Source organism: Onychostruthus taczanowskii, unplaced genomic scaffold, assembly GCF_017590055.1.
Source record: "Onychostruthus taczanowskii isolate IOZ18803 unplaced genomic scaffold, ASM1759005v1 scaffold53, whole genome shotgun sequence".
Lineage (NCBI taxonomy): Eukaryota > Metazoa > Chordata > Aves > Passeriformes > Passeridae > Onychostruthus > Onychostruthus taczanowskii.
Genome location: NW_024502902.1, coordinates 5212604 through 5228908, shown reverse-complemented (window position 1 = coordinate 5228908; position 16305 = coordinate 5212604). Strand labels below are relative to the sequence as shown.

At 43.6% G+C, this 16305-nt stretch overlaps 2 protein-coding genes across 2 annotated transcripts in view; one reads left to right on the top strand and one right to left on the bottom strand.

The window, feature by feature from the left end:
* Positions 1-16305, bottom strand: part of SYN3 (synapsin III) — a 189981-nt gene that overhangs the window by 88098 nt on the left and 85578 nt on the right. The window lies entirely within an intron of this gene.
* Positions 2266-16305, top strand: part of TIMP3 (TIMP metallopeptidase inhibitor 3) — a 37606-nt gene continuing 23566 nt past the window's right edge. Inside the window, exon 1 of the mRNA XM_041416913.1 lies at positions 2266-2678. Within this exon, the coding sequence (XP_041272847.1) occupies positions 2555-2678 (124 nt within the window). The 5' untranslated portion in view covers positions 2266-2554. The remainder of the gene's footprint in view (positions 2679-16305) is intronic.

Sequence of the window (16305 nt, the reverse complement as noted above, 5' to 3'; positions counted from 1 at the left end):
GTAAGCCTTGCCATACGGACAACCTGCACCCTCTCCATTCCAAAGAGATGTGCCCAGCCCTTGGATCAAGCTGTGTCACTCCTTTTCATCTGATTGCTTCTCTGGATTGTATCTGAAAAGTGAGCCAGTTCCTGCAATCAGCCCAAACTTGGTGTCATTTTAACTAGCTTGGTCAGCCTCTCTGTAAGCAACCTACTTCCATAGCTTGGAGGGCCCTGTGGAACTTCAGTAATTCTAGACCCCTTCCTCTCCCATTTCAGAAATTGAGGAGGTGACTAAAGGGTTTGTTTTTCAGTCTCCTCTGAATGTGTCCTGCATCTGTGTATCATAGACTCCCGGCATTTACACAGCACCCAACAGCTTAAAAGCTTATTACAAAGCATTTAGCATGTTAGTCCTTGGAACACACAGGAAAGATGTTATTATAGGAATGAAGAAACATTCAGGGGAGTTACTTGGCCAGAGAGTGAAGGGAGGTGGTGCAGGAGCTGTGATTATAATCTAGTTGTGTGTGGGCCAAACTCTCCCTTATTTACACCAGTGTCAGTTTCTGGCAGAATTCTGCTTCTCTCAGATATTGATCTGAGATGTTGATAGGCCAGGTGTATCATGATGTCGGTGGACATCAAACTTTTTACAACAACAAAGGGAAAATGAGAGTGCCAGACACACCTCATTCTTCCGTGTTACTCTGCTGAGGTTGGTGGAGTTGTTCCTTGTTTACACCCAGTGAGACTGAAATGACATCCACCCAACCTGATGGACCCAGCTTCACTTGCAGTGCCTTGAACAGACAGTCCAAGCACATAAAGTATTTTTTGCGCAGGGTTTCTCGTATTGCAGTTTGGGCCCAATGGTTCAGACTGTGAGGTGTCTAAATGGAATCAATTATTTAAAACCCTGTCTCACACATACTTACAGGACCCGTTAGTGCCCCAGCACCATCTGATTTTTTCAGTGTGTTCCCTAATGCACATTCCTGAGCAGCTCCCAACACTATTATCCATGACACAGGGATTTGAAGCACAATGAGGCAGAGCTGCCACACAGGTTGTCTGTGTCACAGTGAGGGTAGGAACTTGTGTTTCCCACTGCTGGCACTGCAACCTTGATCCCTGCTGACAACACCCATCCTGAAGCTTTTGCCTACCAGTGCTCCAAATAAAAGCCTGTGCTGCCATAAGACAGGAGATTTTAATTTTATATGGACTGTATGATTAAACAAAAGGTGTAGGAAGGCTGTGCTTCACCCAGATGGAGCAGAATTGTAAATCTAAAGACTTAGCTGACTATATAGAAATTTAGGACAGCTGGTCCCTGGCCTTTAATACCAGCATAATTTATAACTAGACATGCTTAAGTCTTGTAAACCCCGTGGAAAGTACTCTGACATTATATACACTGGTTTGATACTGTGATTAATCACCCTTCAGTCCCCTTTGGAGGATAATAAGGCTGTCTGTATCATGCAGCTGGCAATCTCCTTCCTTACAGTTCCCAGCCCTTCTATAACATTTACATTTCTACAGCTGATGGAAATTTATGGCTCTGAAAGGGGATAAAGGAAAACAAAACAAACAGGACATTTCTCTAAATTCCACTAAAGCTGCTCTGCTGAAATATACTTTGAGATTAAATGTTGGGGGTGCCCGGGTAGATACAACACTGCTTTTTCCTGCTTGCTTTTAGCAGTTTATGACGGCTTTCTGACTGAAAGGCCGGAGAAGGGGAATTGCTGGGTGGTGGAGAAGGAGAATCCGAGCAGGATTAAAAACATTCAGGGCAAAATCCTGGTTTCAGTTCAGATAGATCTTGTCCTTTCCCCTCATCCTTTTTCTACTGCCTGTTGGGAGAGGAAAAGAAGCAGCACACTGCACTCGCGCGTTATCTGATCGCTGTCTGAGAGCTCTGTGGAACAGCCCGAACAGCGTGCCGTGCCTGCGGTGTAAAGTCAGTTTGCAGGCAGCCCGGACCGACCGGAGGGAAGCAGCGCCAGCTTTCCAAGCCAGCCGCAAGCCCCGCGTGCGCTTTCCAGGTGTCCTGAGGAGCGGTGTCCAGGGAAGGATGTGACAGGATCGGGCGGACACTCGCCGGTACGGGAGAGGTACTGTTGCTACGGAGCGAGGCTTCCCCCGCCTCACGGGGCCGGGGCCGGGACCGGGGCCGCGCCCCCCCCCGCCGCGCGCCCGCTCTATTCCCTATAAGGCGCGGCGGGCGCGGCCCCGCCTCGCGCTCGCGCCGATGAGGTAATGCGGCGCTGCCATTGGCCGCGCGCGGCGGCGCCCCCGGAGCGCGAGCGGCGCGAGCCGGGTATAACTCCGCGCGCCGGTCCCGCTCCGCCCGCAGCGCTCCGCACCTCAGCTCCCCTGAGCTCCCCTCAGCTCCGCACCCGCACCCGCACCGTCCCGCCGAGCGAGCCAGCCAGCGAGACAGAGACTGGGACAGGGCAGGCAGCCGCGGAGCACGGGCTGTTAGGGAGCCAGAATAAAGTCAGGCGAACACAGCATCGGCCGCCTCCCGCTCCGCAGAAGTGAGGAGGCACCTCGGGGGCAACATGACGGCGTGGCTGAGCTTCCTCGTCGTGTTCCTGTGCAGCTGGAGCCTGCGGGACTTGGTGGTGGAGGCTTGCACTTGCGTCCCCATCCATCCGCAGGACGCTTTCTGCAACTCCGACATCGGTAAGTGCCGCCGCCCCGCAGCCGCCCGGGCCGGAGGGCTCGGGGGAAGCAGAAAGCTCCCGGGACGCCGAGGGGTGCGGGCGGCAGCGCGGCTGTCACCGCGAGGCAGCCGCGACCTGCGAGTCACGCAGAGAGGGCAGAGGTGCGGCAGGCGGTCACACCGGAGAGCCGTGACCTGACCTGCCGGGAGCGGGCTTGGCTGCGTTCCTGCCGCAGCCGTCTGGGGTGGCGAGAGGAGAGGCGTGTGGTGGCGGACCCCCGCCCAGCCCTCCCAAGCCCCGTCCCGCGGCGGCAGCAGCCTTTCCCAGAAGTACCTTAAAAGAAATCAGTCATTGTTAGAGTGGCATGTTTTGTACAGCAGGGCAGAAACACAATTGGAGGTGTAGGCTGCCAAAACTTCCTCCTCAACTTGGTGACAAGAAATAGGAAGCAGGATTAGGATGCGTTCTCCCAAGCCACGAAGCCGCCTGTGGTGGCTGGTGGTTGGAGGTGCGGCTCTCACGGGCGTGTGGTGCAGTGCTTGTAACGTTGGGAAGGGCTAGAAAGCAGGTACCAAGTGTCTCCAGGCTTTCAGCGTGCTGTGCTGTGGTCTTGGCAGCTGTGGGAGGCATTTATACCTGCACGCTTTTGGGAAAGTTGAAACACTTTCCTTGGAGCCTGACTGATACTTTCCACTATGGGTTTCAGCATCCCTAGTGTTCTTCGTTACACTGACTTTAGGTAGGGGACAAGGACAGCACCAAAAATCTCTGTGGAGGAGGTAATAGAGAGTCTGTTCCCAAGTTTGTTGGCTTGCTTGTAGCCAAGGGAGGGTAACAAAATATGGTTGTGGTTGTTGTTTGTTAGCTCTTCTGTGGCAAAGTGCATGAAAACAATTAGTGGTGTCCTTTGAGCTACTACTGGACACATGTCCATGTAATGGTAAATACAGGCTGTCACTTCAGCAGTGGTGAGAGGACGGCACAAGTCCGAGACATCTCCTGCCTTCTCTGTAGGTTGTCTTAGTAGCACAGCATAAAAGGGGCCAGGGACTTTGCACTGTGCTGGTACCCACACGGTACTGACTCAGAGTACAGTCTGCAAAGAAATCCTCCTGGCAACTGCTGTGGAAGTCAAATAGAAAGTAATTCTCACTGCAGCAGAACACCCATTGCTATGAATGCTGCCAGTAGCCTTTCCAAGTTAGCCAAGGTTAGTGGCAAAATATCTATCTCTTGCCTTCAGTCCTGCTACAGAAACTGCAGTTGTGCCTGGTTATTCATATTTAGTTTATATAGTGTATCTGCTCCTGAATGCCAAAAAACCCATTCCATGTTAAAAGTGGTGGGAAGGTTACAGTTTGTTTCAGTGACAATAGCCTGGAAAACATTAATAAAATAGTTTTATATGGGGAAATTCTTCCAGGAAACTAAATTATTCAAACTTCTGTTGCCATTTTCATAGTTTGGATCTACAAGTGTGCCACCTAAGTGGCAACTGCCAGGGAGATTGTCCTTTCTGTGAAAGTGAGACTGGGAAACAGTTTTTCCACAGCAAAAGCTGATGGCAGCATGTGGCCTTCATTAACTGCATTTTGGGAAAAGGTCTGCTTTCTTGATATGGTTAGGTCATGCTATAATAGATGAGAGGTAGTTTAGGTTCAAAAAATGGTATTAAATATATTTTTGTAATGAATACACACTGACAGAATATTTTTGCTACATGGATAAGTGACTAGGAGTAAGCTATGAAGTTTCATATAATGGTGCTCCTAAATTTTAGGGCACAAAGTTTTTATGTTTTCTACTCTATTTCTGGTTGAGTTCAAAATCTTCCTTTCATCTTTCCTTTCTCTCTTCTGGTCTCTTCGTTATGTCTCAAGCCTTGGCATTGCTCTGAGACAAAGTAGCTCAAAAAGTTGATGTGTCTGGGGCTGTCATGCCTACAGACATCACAGCAATGCGAAGGAAGAGCAGCTGGAGGGGGAAGGACAACCCATTCCACTAAATGCCTTGAATGCAAGTTTGGTTAAGACTGTAGGTCTCTGATGGGTTGAAGCAAAAGTAAATCCTTACATTTGCTAAGACTGTCTGGAAAATGTGATCTTTCTGTAGGCTGATTTTAGTAAATGCTGTCATGTTCCTCATATGCGGAAAGGACAAAAAGTGCATGAAAGCTTTCTGGCTTTGGAGGAGTTAATCATCTCCATGGAAACTGATGGCAGTGTACTAGTGCAGTGTTTAGACAGACTAAACTACACGCTGGGTTATAAAACACATTGTGGGGAAGAAAGGGACTTGGCAGCAAGTTTTTATCGCTCTTGAAACTTCTGACAAAATACCAGCTCTAAAGGGAGGAGTCAGTGCAGTAAAGGCTTGAAGCAAAAGAGGCTTTTAAAATAGCTCCTAAAACAATGTAAGAAATTAACTAGCTAGGTGGCAGCCTAGGAGAGGCTTTTCATCTTCAGAAGCACTGCATTTTGAAGAAGGAGAAAACTTTTAGTTGAGGACTGTAGTGCAAACTTCTGTTGATGTTTCATGTTTAACCAGTGAAGTCCTAGTATCAAGTTTATTCTCTTCTCCTTTAATCTGATCTCACCAGACATTTAATTTTTCATTTTGCAGTGGCTCAATTCTGATACAGCCTCCCAAGCCTGCAGTCACGAGAAGGTTTTAATCTTTACAGAAACAGATGGTCAAATAAACCCATTGGAAAGGGCAAGATTTCAATATGTACATAATTTGAAAGTGAAGGTTGTGGCCTTTGAAGGAATCTTGAACTTCATAAATAACAATGTGTATATACATTTTTAATTTAAAAAAGGAGGGAGGGGAGAAAAAAGAGGTACTATTGCTAGAGGTACTATTGGTCACAAGGGATCTTTTCACTCAGCCTGACTGTTCCATCATGATGAATGGAGCAAAAGTGAAGAGGTGTGTCTTATCTGGCCCTATGGGGTCAATCAATAATAAAATTGCTGTTTTAACTCTTGGCTTTCTTTCTTTAATGGGCTCAGTAAGTGCCAGAAGAGGCAGTACCGTAATTGGACAAACAGTGACTGCTATGATTTGCCATCTGAACTTTGCTTCCTCCACTCCCGCCCTCTGCCTATGACCCCTTCCAGATGTGAATATTTTTCTTTTGTTTGAATTAAGAGACTTTTTGAGAGAACAGACACCAGGCATGCTTTGTTCTTTTGTGACAAAGTTGTGACATTTCCAGCTGGACATAGCTGACATGAAAGAGACTTATTTGTCCTTTTTTGCACGAACAGCAGGAATTTTTGAGCTTGGCTGTGGAATGTTGAATTCACAGGTTTGGAAAACACCTCTCATTTGGCCCCCTCTGCCTCACATATCCTTTCAAAAAAAAAAAAAAAAACCAAAAAAAAAAAAAAGGGAGAAAATATGTGAAATGGCAGATTGCATTTTAACAAACCAGTCTGCAAGTGATGAATTACTTTATTCACTCCGCAGCTATCTTACTTCTATCTTGTGCATATACTTTAGAGAAGAGCTATGGCACTATTAGATGTCTCTTACCTAAGTTCAAAGGAGCTCAAAATAACATTCCTTTGTGCTGGGGGAAGAAATACCTATATCTGCAAGGATGCCAGTGGGTAGTGTTCCTCTCTGTTCTAAGTAACCTCGCTCCTGGTGAGATGGAGGTGGCAAGCTCTGGGGAGGTGAAGGTAAGTTCTTAAGGGTCCCTTGGTGCTGTGGAAGCCATTCTTTATTCCATCCTCCTATACCCATAGCACTGAGCTCACAGCACCTGCAGGATGGTGGCTCCCATCCTTTGAACTGAGAATGTGAGAGAAGAGCAAGAAGAAAACAGTGGAGAAGGAGGAAACTGGTGATTTTGTTTGGCCTGAAGTCTAAGCACCTAACTGAAGACCTGCCCTTTCACTGGTTTCCCTGAGTTGATCATTCCACCTTCTCACTAACAACGTAAAAGAGACGTGCAGAACACTTGATCATACATGAGATTTTGAACATGCTTTCCTTATTTTGTTGTAGTGATATCAAATGTCCTGTCTTAGCCTCTAAGGCAGACAGGTAAGATCTGCTAGACTGATTGAAAAGTTACAATAACCTATCTCAAATTAATTATACCAATCTTTAGACTTGAGATGAATTTGAAATGAATTTTTTTGATTACATGTTGTGGCAATGGTTGCAAAAGTGTATCCACTTTAGAATCAGACTTTTGTCAAGGAAGTAATTATATGATTTTATTTTTAAACTGGACTTCCCTTGGAGGTATTTTAGAAGCAGGAAATCTGAGAAGCATCCCACAGAGCTTCAAAAAAGAATAAAAATTAAAAAAAAGTACTGCCAATTTCATTTTATGTGGGAAGAAATGGAGGAGATTTGTTCATCTTCTATGGAATTCCAATGTCCATGGTAATAACTTTGTTGAAAGAGGGTGTTCCTTGTGACTGGTCATGTCTCCTGACAGAATGATGGCCACTCGCAGCTGAATTGTCCTACTTAGTAGAAGTGGAAATAGAAGTTATTTTATTGGTGGTTTTTAAAAATTATTGTTATTGTTTTCTTTTTTGGTGTGGTTATTTGCAATTTTAGTCCTTGTAAGAGTAGTGGAATCTGGAGTTAGTCACTTCACCAAATGTATCTATTAAAAAATAAAAGTGGTGAAAATTACTGTTTGGAAGATGTAGTGCTGAATGTTATTTCTTTTTATTATTGCATATACTTACTCCAGATTTCCTGTAGGAAGTGTCTCCAGCAAGGTCTCTGAGCCAGCAGAGAGCCAGATGTTCCAACCTTAAGCCTTGGAGCTCCTGCTTTATGCAGACATTTTTTTCCTTATTTTCACTGATTTCCCACATGTTCTTTAGAATTCTTCAACTGCCAATTGCTCCTCTGATCTCTCTGGAAAGAGGTGGGCTGGTGGGAACATAGTTATGTACAGCCATGCACAGTACTAGTGTTTTTCATCTGGGGTTGGGAAGGACCTGCCTTATTCATGTCTGTTTTTCAGGATGAGCAGATTTGATTGTTTGACCATAGGAGAAGGAACACAAGGTGACAAATTAATTCTCAACTCCATCAGTAGACTTCACTTTTTCTGAGACACTAATACAGTTAGTTCTGCCCTTTCAGACCTTCTTGGATATAGCAACTGAGTTGCATCTGATGAAAGGGATCTCTACTCAAGTGCAATCCCAGCTGGGGTGGGTGGGGCAGAGCATTTTTAGAAGGAGCACTCATTGAGTCACCTTGCCTTACGTTGGATGTTGGAACTACTAAGATGGAGACTTAGTTTTATGATGTAACAGTGTTGTCGAAGGTCAGCTTGTCTTTCCTCACAGCTCCAGTACCATGTGGTGCTCTTAGGTAGCCCAACCAAACATGCGTCCCTGAAGGAAGGAGCCTATTTGGTCTTGGCAGGATATCTTGGAATTAAATTAAACTTCCACCAGCTGCTCTCTCAGAGCTTGGAAGAGCTGGTAAACCTGAGAGGACAGCTTGATTTTAGTCAACAGGCAAGACCAGGCATGCTGTGTTTGCCAGCTCTGAACCAGAGCTAGGGAATTTATTTTTAGTCCTCATAATGTCAGCAGTGCCTGTGTTTGAATTTCCCTATAATTATGATTTTTTTTTCTTTTCAAAATGAAGAGGCCTTTGCTCTAATGTGCTGCTTATTGCTATAGATTTTCAGGGTATGATTCTGTCTTTCACATGATAATATAAATTGGAAGCAAATTATATTGGTAAAATCACAGTAGTGTAGAAGATGAGAGGAAAATTGTGCCTTCAAGCACCAATTAATTAAGTAAATGCAGAGTTCATTAAAGGCCTACTGTAGCTCATCTAAACCTCTGAAAAATGTCCACATGTGACACTTGAAATTTTACTGGCAGAACTTTATGGGACTCTTACTGCTCTTTAAGCTAACTATCCCTTACATAGACTTTTCTGAGACAAGGCTGATCAGAGCAGCTGACTACATTTGAAACTATCCAAGACTGTTTCAGCTTTTCCACAGCTTTGTGGCACTGAACGCTCTTTGCAACTTGCTGAGCTGAAGATCATCCTATTTGGTAACTCTCTGTGTAGAACTGCTCAGAGCTCATTGTGGGGGATGCCCACTGCTGGGACTTGGTCACTTCTCTGCCCACCAGTGACATGACTACCAATGCTATTTGCCCATAGTGAGATAGGGCCTTATTTAAAACTAGGGCTAAACTGGGTTTGCTTTGGAATATCTTGAGAAAAGATTGTTAACCAGTGTGAATTTCAAATTTCTTCTATTTGAAAGTATTAGGCTGCTGCTGGGCCTGAGGTAAATGAGACCAAGGGGGTGGGGGTTTAAATGGATTTGCACCCTCTTATACAAGATCTAAAATCTGTCCTAGTAATGAATATGGAGAGAGGAAATACATGCGCAAGGCAGGTGTATTGCCATGTGTCTCACCAGCATTTCACCACCTTGTGTCAGGGCTGGATTTGACTTGATTGTTTCAGGTTTCTAAGAGGAATGTTACAAACACTAGAGAGCTTAAAAGCTATTGTCAAAAACAAAGTTAACATTTTACTGTAATTGAAGTAGCTCTCTTGAGTGACCAGAGTGAAGACATAGTGCATTAACTGACAGTGTCTAATAATGTAAAAATGCCAGTAATTTCACATTACCCTGATTACTTTATTTACTCCAAATTTCTGCCAGCTAGAAAAGATAGTGGGAGACTTCTGGAAACAAGACAGAAGTCTTTTGAGTTGCTTGGTGCTAAAATTAATGTTGACTATGAATAGTCCAAATTCCTGCTAGTGTTTACATAAGACCTTTCTAAAGGGCAATTCGAACCCTTAGAAACAGTATACAGACAATAAAACTATAGTTAAATAGCAGAGAGGTGCATATACAAAAAATTATATCAAACCTCATAAAAATCAGCTATGGTTTGCCTGCAGTGTAGAATCTCATTTTTATTTTAGGAAGAAAGGAGGTGGTTTGGGGTGTCCCTCCTTGGACAGAAATGTGCCACGAACCAGCAGAGGGCAGTGCTTGGGGAGTAGGGAGGCCATTGTCACTTTAGGGATATGGTCTTGGGCTGTGCTAGTGGGGAGCTAGAGGTCTGTGTCAGTGAGCTCAGCTTTGAAAACTTCTGTCTTTATTACAGGTTGGGGAAGAGAATGGCCACAGCAACAGGCTCAGTGGGAAAGCTGTAATAGAAGGTGTTTAGGAGCTGCAGGAGTGGCAAAGGCCCTCCAGAGACTATCTCAGAGTATAAGGAGGAGAGAAGGACTCCTGGAGAAGGTAGAGGTGCAGTGTGGAAGCCCCAGTGAAGAACTAGTACAGGCTGGTCAAGCCAGGAGGAGTCACTAGCTGTGACACATGGCGGGCCACTCTGCCTGGAGGTATGGGAACTCTGTGGGGCATGCCTGAGGTGGATCTTACTCATCCAGGAGAGTGAGCGTGCACTTGGTCTTCAGGGATCACTTCAGTAGGAGAACCCCCATAAAACAATCTGATGTTCTGTTGATTGATCCCTAACAGCCTGTAGCATGGTAATTTCTGACTGGCAATCAAGGCTCAGGCTTTGAAAAAACCTGGCTGTGTGGACTGGCCATGGATGGAACACATGCCCTTTATCTGGACTCCAGTCAAGCTGTTGCCTTCCTCCATTCAGATGAATGCAAATTTCCTTCAAGTAGCCCTTCATGAAATGCAGGTTGTATGGGTATGTGGGCAGGGCTTGGTCTTTTATTTTTGCCAGGTGAGTTAAAGGAAAATACTGCTTACCTGGAAAATTATTCACATTGAGCAGCAGGAGAAGCAAATGAAATGAAGTCATATATGACATGCTATCTTTTGAATACTTTTGAAATGCATGATGTAGTAACCTGCCCCACTACAGCCAGGAGATAAAAGGAGAGTGTACAAATGGCAGAGCCATCATTGTTCAAGACATTGTTATTGATCCTGGGCAAAAATACACACTAATAAAAAAATCTACAATCTTCCTTAGCTACCTGTCTGTTCCTAAAGTGTAAGAGCTCTGTAATCCTGCTGGTTCAAAAGAGTTTAGAACCAGTTTATTGGGGAGGTAAAAAAAGGCATGTTGAAGGGCCCAAGGAGGGAAGAGACCTCATAGATTTTCCCCTTCCTTAATTCCTCAATTTTGACATGAACAAGCCCAGCCTTCTGCTGCCCTGCATGATCACTGGTACTTCAGCAAAGCAGCTATAAATTGCACCAAATTTGCACAAGAATGAGCAGGTAGCAATGGCTACACCAGGTGCAACAGCTATAATGTAACACATTATTACTTCTTGCTCCCTACTGATTCATTAAAATAAAAAAAAGTCACACAACTGCCCATAGGAAACAGGAGTACTTCTATTTCAGAGGGCTATATTCAAAATGACCCAAGCTCCTGCTGGCCTAGAATGAAGGACTTGAATTTTAACTCCCTCATGCTGCATTGTAATTACAGTATGGAGACTTCAACATCTGTTTCCTTTTCTCCATGTTTCCCTCAGTATTGGGTGTTACTGCAGTGAAGTCAGCAGGGAGGCCTGCTGGCATTATGTTAGTCTGTTAATTTTCTATAGAGGAGCACTGGAGCATTTGTTCAGACAACAAGTTCAATTTCTCATGCTCAGTGAATACACGAACAAGCAAAGATCTTGCTCCTCTGATGTTTAATCAGCCCTCTCAAATTTCATGGATCAGCTGTAAATAGGAAGATTTCCCTCCAGTGAGCAGGTTTTGTTGTTGGTCTCCAAACAGTTAAAATATAAGAGAAAAAAAAATGCTCTTGCTTGTACCAAGACAGGAAAACCACAGAATGGAAAACTTCCGCTTAACTTTGAAAGACGGGAAATGGCTGGTGTTGGAAAAGGAACAGGTAGAGAAGGAGTGAGCCAGGGGATATCTGTGGAAAAGCAGCTATTCCCCAGACACTTCTTCAGCTCTGTGTTCTTTTGGGGGATGGAGTTCCAGGCTGACCCCTGTGCTCCAAGCCCTTTATACACTTTCCAAGCACCCACCCCAGTTCTCTACTTCCTGCCTCCTCTTACACTGCTATAAATATCCTGCCTGCCTTTCATAGGTCCAGTGAAATGCACATTGCAGATAAAATGGATCTGAGGTGACAGTATGAAACAGCTTTTAGACCAGCTCTTGTGAAGTGAGTGACTGTTGGGTCCTCTGCTTTATCTTGTGAAGTGTGAGGTTTCTGAGTCCCCTGCTTTAAATTTCTTGAAGAGTGAAACATCCTCCTTATTCATCATGCTCATGTCTGGATTATAATGCATGGGAGTTTTTTTAAGGAAATTATTTCCTCCAATAAATAATGTGCTACATGAGGCACAGAACTGAAAGCATTCTGGTATTTGGAAGAATGTAGGGTGGGGAAAAGATGGAACTAGTTGAGAGACCACACTACATGCAAAGTATAGCACTTGCAATACTGAATATCTTAAATGCTTTGGTGAGGTGGATCAGTCCAAAAGGAAATAAAAGAGCAAAGTGATCCCTGGGGCACTTAAATAGCCATCATGTACAGTACTTCAATAGCCACAAAATACCCAGCCCTCCCTTAGCATCCTGCAGGGCAAAAATCACAAACCCAGAGAAGCGTGGGAAGACAAGAGCTGCGGTTCCTGTGCAAGAACTTCAGTATTGAAAAAGATAGTGCTGGGGTGGGGGCAGGATGAGTTCTTAAGTCCTTTGTTTTACTTTTTTAAATATGAAGAGCAGCACCTGTCCCTTTTTATTTTTTCCTTTTTTTTTTTCATTCCCCAAGGGGTTGGGGATTAAGGATTTAGTTGGTTATTTCCTTAGAGGATCAAGATAAAGAAAAAACTTCAATAAGTCTCTTTCCATCTTCTCTACAGACAGTATATTTTAGAATTAAGCAGCTGTCCTGCTTTCCCCCACTGTATAACAGTTTGCAGCTTTACAGAGAAGCAGAGAAATAGAAGATTTTATAATATCAGATAGAACTTCTAGGTGTACTTTAGGAGACTCCAAGTTATCACCGGAAGGTTTTAAGGCATTCAGAGAAAAGCTTAACTAGATCAGGTGGCAAATAGCTAGTGACCCTTATCAGTATTTTACTTTAACACCTTTACTTTGGAACAAACACACTGCAGCAGAACCTATGATCGTGAGTTATTTGCATCATCCAGCGCAGCTGGAGTCCTGGTACTGATAAAATGTATCTCCCAGAATGTGATGTGGCATACTCTGACTTTCCCAAAGCTCCCTTCTCAGGCTGTCATCTTGATTCCTTGTTATTAGAGATTGATTCAATCCATGGAGTATTAAGTTCCTTCCACAATGCTTTAGAGACATATTTCAACTCTGAAGTCTTTTTTTCTTTATCAGGATGAGTGCCTAATCTACCTCCCACATGCATTCTAAATTGTAGCTATCTCTTGAGTTTGCTCGTGTATTCTGTTTTCGTTTTTTTCTGTTTGACTGGGAGACCAACAGGGTGGGAAGCAGGTCCTTGATAGCCTTTATTCCAATGGCAGGTTTAAATTGACTGAAGAAATGTTGTAGATTGAGAGCATCAGACCGCACCTGTCTGGTGTATTTGGCTGTATGGGAAACAAAGCTTTCACTAGTACCGGAAAGTTTTCAACCCAATAGGTTCCTTCCTGTAAGTGCAAGATCTCATGTTTGTTTCTGCATGCCCTTCTCTCACACTGATTTCCTCTAATACTAATGGCTGTTGGAAGAGATGGATAAAGGAAAGCACTGGGTCTTTCTTTCCCTCCTGTTTCAGAAACTGCTTTCCTGTTTGTCCTTTATGCAGAATGGCAGCTTGGGCTATTGACGTAAACTTTGTTCTTTGTGCTGTTCAAAGCTCTTCTCTTCTGAATTTGACATTGCCTACACGTCCTGACTGTTGTTTTGACAGAAAGAAGGAAAGAGTACAGAACAGGATTCTAGGGTGGTAGTTGTCTTGGCACACCTGGGGATCCACATTTTTGTGCAGGTTCAATGTTTGTTCATCAAACTGTCATTAGGTCAGAACATGGCAGGATTCCTCCAGTACTCCTCAATATATATCTGTGGACCAACGTTGGACAGATTGACCAAAGTTGTTATTGAAACACTGTGGTGATGCTTTGAGGAAGCATCACTTGGTTGCACTGTTGAAAAATATGAGAGAAGCAGTTTTGGTTAAAAAAATATCCAGGCCCTGAATGGGAGGGGAAGAATTCAGAGGAGTTTTTTAAGAGGAGTAGCTCAGCCCACTTGGTTCCCTTCTCTGATGAAATACACCAGAGCTTGCAGTACTCCATCTTAACTTGGGCAATTAGAACCAAAATGCGGATGTATTTCCCCACTGAATTTTGGACTGTATCTCTTTATTCTACTTTTTTTCATCATGTGAACAACTCTGCTAGAGTTGCTGCAACATACCATATTGTCATAAACATACTGAAATGCAGTAATGTGGACAATCATTGTACACCAGGATGAATGGGTATTAAATAAAATGAAATAAATCTTGTTTCTGTGTATTTCCAGGGTATTTTCCCTTCCCAAAGCCAGGCATTGAGTGGAACTATACACTCATGAGTTAGTTACATGTTTGCTGCCAATTTAATAGGAAGAGTAAGCAGGATCTATCATGCTTTTACCCAGAAAAACAAAACCATGCTTTGGTGAGATTTCCCTATAATGATGGTGGTTTCAGATCCGTTTTAGTTTTAGAATATATAGGCAGCAAAGCTAAAGCTGACAGAACCAGGCAATGCCAGTCTGCTTTCTGCAGAAGCAGTAATGTTTCAACTATTCAAGATTATATTTCTTCTCTACCCTGTTGTTTGGAAGGTGGCAGGGGAATCCTTAATTGTCTTGTTGTGTTTTCCTTAAAATCCCTTAACAGAAAATGTTACTGCAATCTGAGGCAAGGAGAATGTAATCTGTGGCTGTTTTGCATAGTTGGATAATTTGTTGTTTTTGTTTTTAAGCCAACTTGTGACTCTCTGAGGCTAACACTGTTCCAAATCTTATTAATAGCAGTCCTTGACATTTTAGAGGGTTTCTCTTTTCCTTATTATTCATACATGCTCATTTCTGAATTTGCTAATGTGCGCTTGCACTTCCTCAGCTTCCTTGCTTGTGGAAGGAAACAGTGTGCACCAACAGCATGGTTTTGTTAACTGGGATTCTGCTTATCCCACAGACTGTTACAAGTGAACATGAAACTACACATTGGTAAGCCACACCTCTGATTTTTCTCAGGGGAAAAAAGCTCTATAACTATTCTTAGCTGGTATATTACGTGTGAAATGAAGTAGTTCCAAGGGGATGAACAACTGCTATTCAGAGGAAGTACCTTTATGGTCTTCTCCTCAGAGCTACAACAGTTCAGTGTTCTTGACTCGAAGTGTATCCTTGGGGTGGGAGCAAATCAGAGCCCGGGCAAGGCTGCCAAGCCCAGGCTTAGACGTGTGCCTCGTGTGCATGTGTGTACATCTTGCAGTTCGGTGATGACCCCGGTGACTTCTTGAACTTTTAATGACAATACAGCTGTCTGTTCATGGTGCTAATTAACCCAAAATCTGATTCCTCCCTCCCCCTCGTTATCCATTTAGTGAATGAGATGTGAAAACAAGAAGACGACTTTTCCCGTGCCCTTAGGGCTGTCTGAGCCTGGCAGCAGTGACCCTGCCTGAGCCGAACTGAAAGAGCTGCTGCGCAATGGCCCATACGCCTTTTTAATGGACTATTAAGATTCCACCTTCTCCCCCTCCCTCCAGTCCTGTAACAATTTGGAGCGATATGGCACTTAGGGGAAAACAGCTGCAGGAATAACTTTTCTTTTGGAAAGCCAGAGACAGCTGTTCAGTTTGTAAGTCTAGGGATTCCTCCACTACTTATTTAGGGCCTGATCCCAATCCAGTTAAAATCAGTAGAAAGTTTCCAACTGGGTTCAGCGGGCAGTTCAAGGAAGCAGCTTCAGGAAACAGCCTGCAATCAAACAATACTGCTTCAAAATGTTGGAAACAGCCAGAAAGGAAAATGAGACTAGGAAAGCATTTGTCACAGAGTTGACTTTCTGACTTCCCTTCAGGCTCAAAGTACAAGTACTAAGCAGGCCAATGGGGAACAGGTTAAATTAGTGTTTGTGGTATCCTAACTTGCTTTAAAAAATGGTTTTTGTAGGTCTGCATTCATTTACAGTCTGCAGTGTTGGCAGACTTTTATTGGTACAGTGAATTAAAGGCCTGATCTTTGATGTTGAATGCTGATTTTAATTTAGATACTCTGAAATCATAGGGGATAATGGCTTACTTTTTGAAATTATGCAAGTTCTCAGCACCTGCAGCTCTCATTGGTATGAATTTACTTGCCATGTCTGAAAAATGAGGATAAAAATGGAATTACTCTTTCTTCTGTTATTAGAGATTGTTGTTGTCACCTGATTTATGTACAGTGAAAGAGAAGGCTAGAAACTTGCTGAGGAGGGTCAGATTTTCTGCTTCATAAAGAATTTTGAAATGGTGGAAGTTTATTCCATCTGAAATGTGAGAAAAAATGATAATATTGGAGTTTTCAGCATGACATTTTCTAGGAAAAATGATTCAGATACATCTGAATCTAATGTTTTGAAGGATTCATTGACAATGACCAATTTAATTTGACTGAAGGT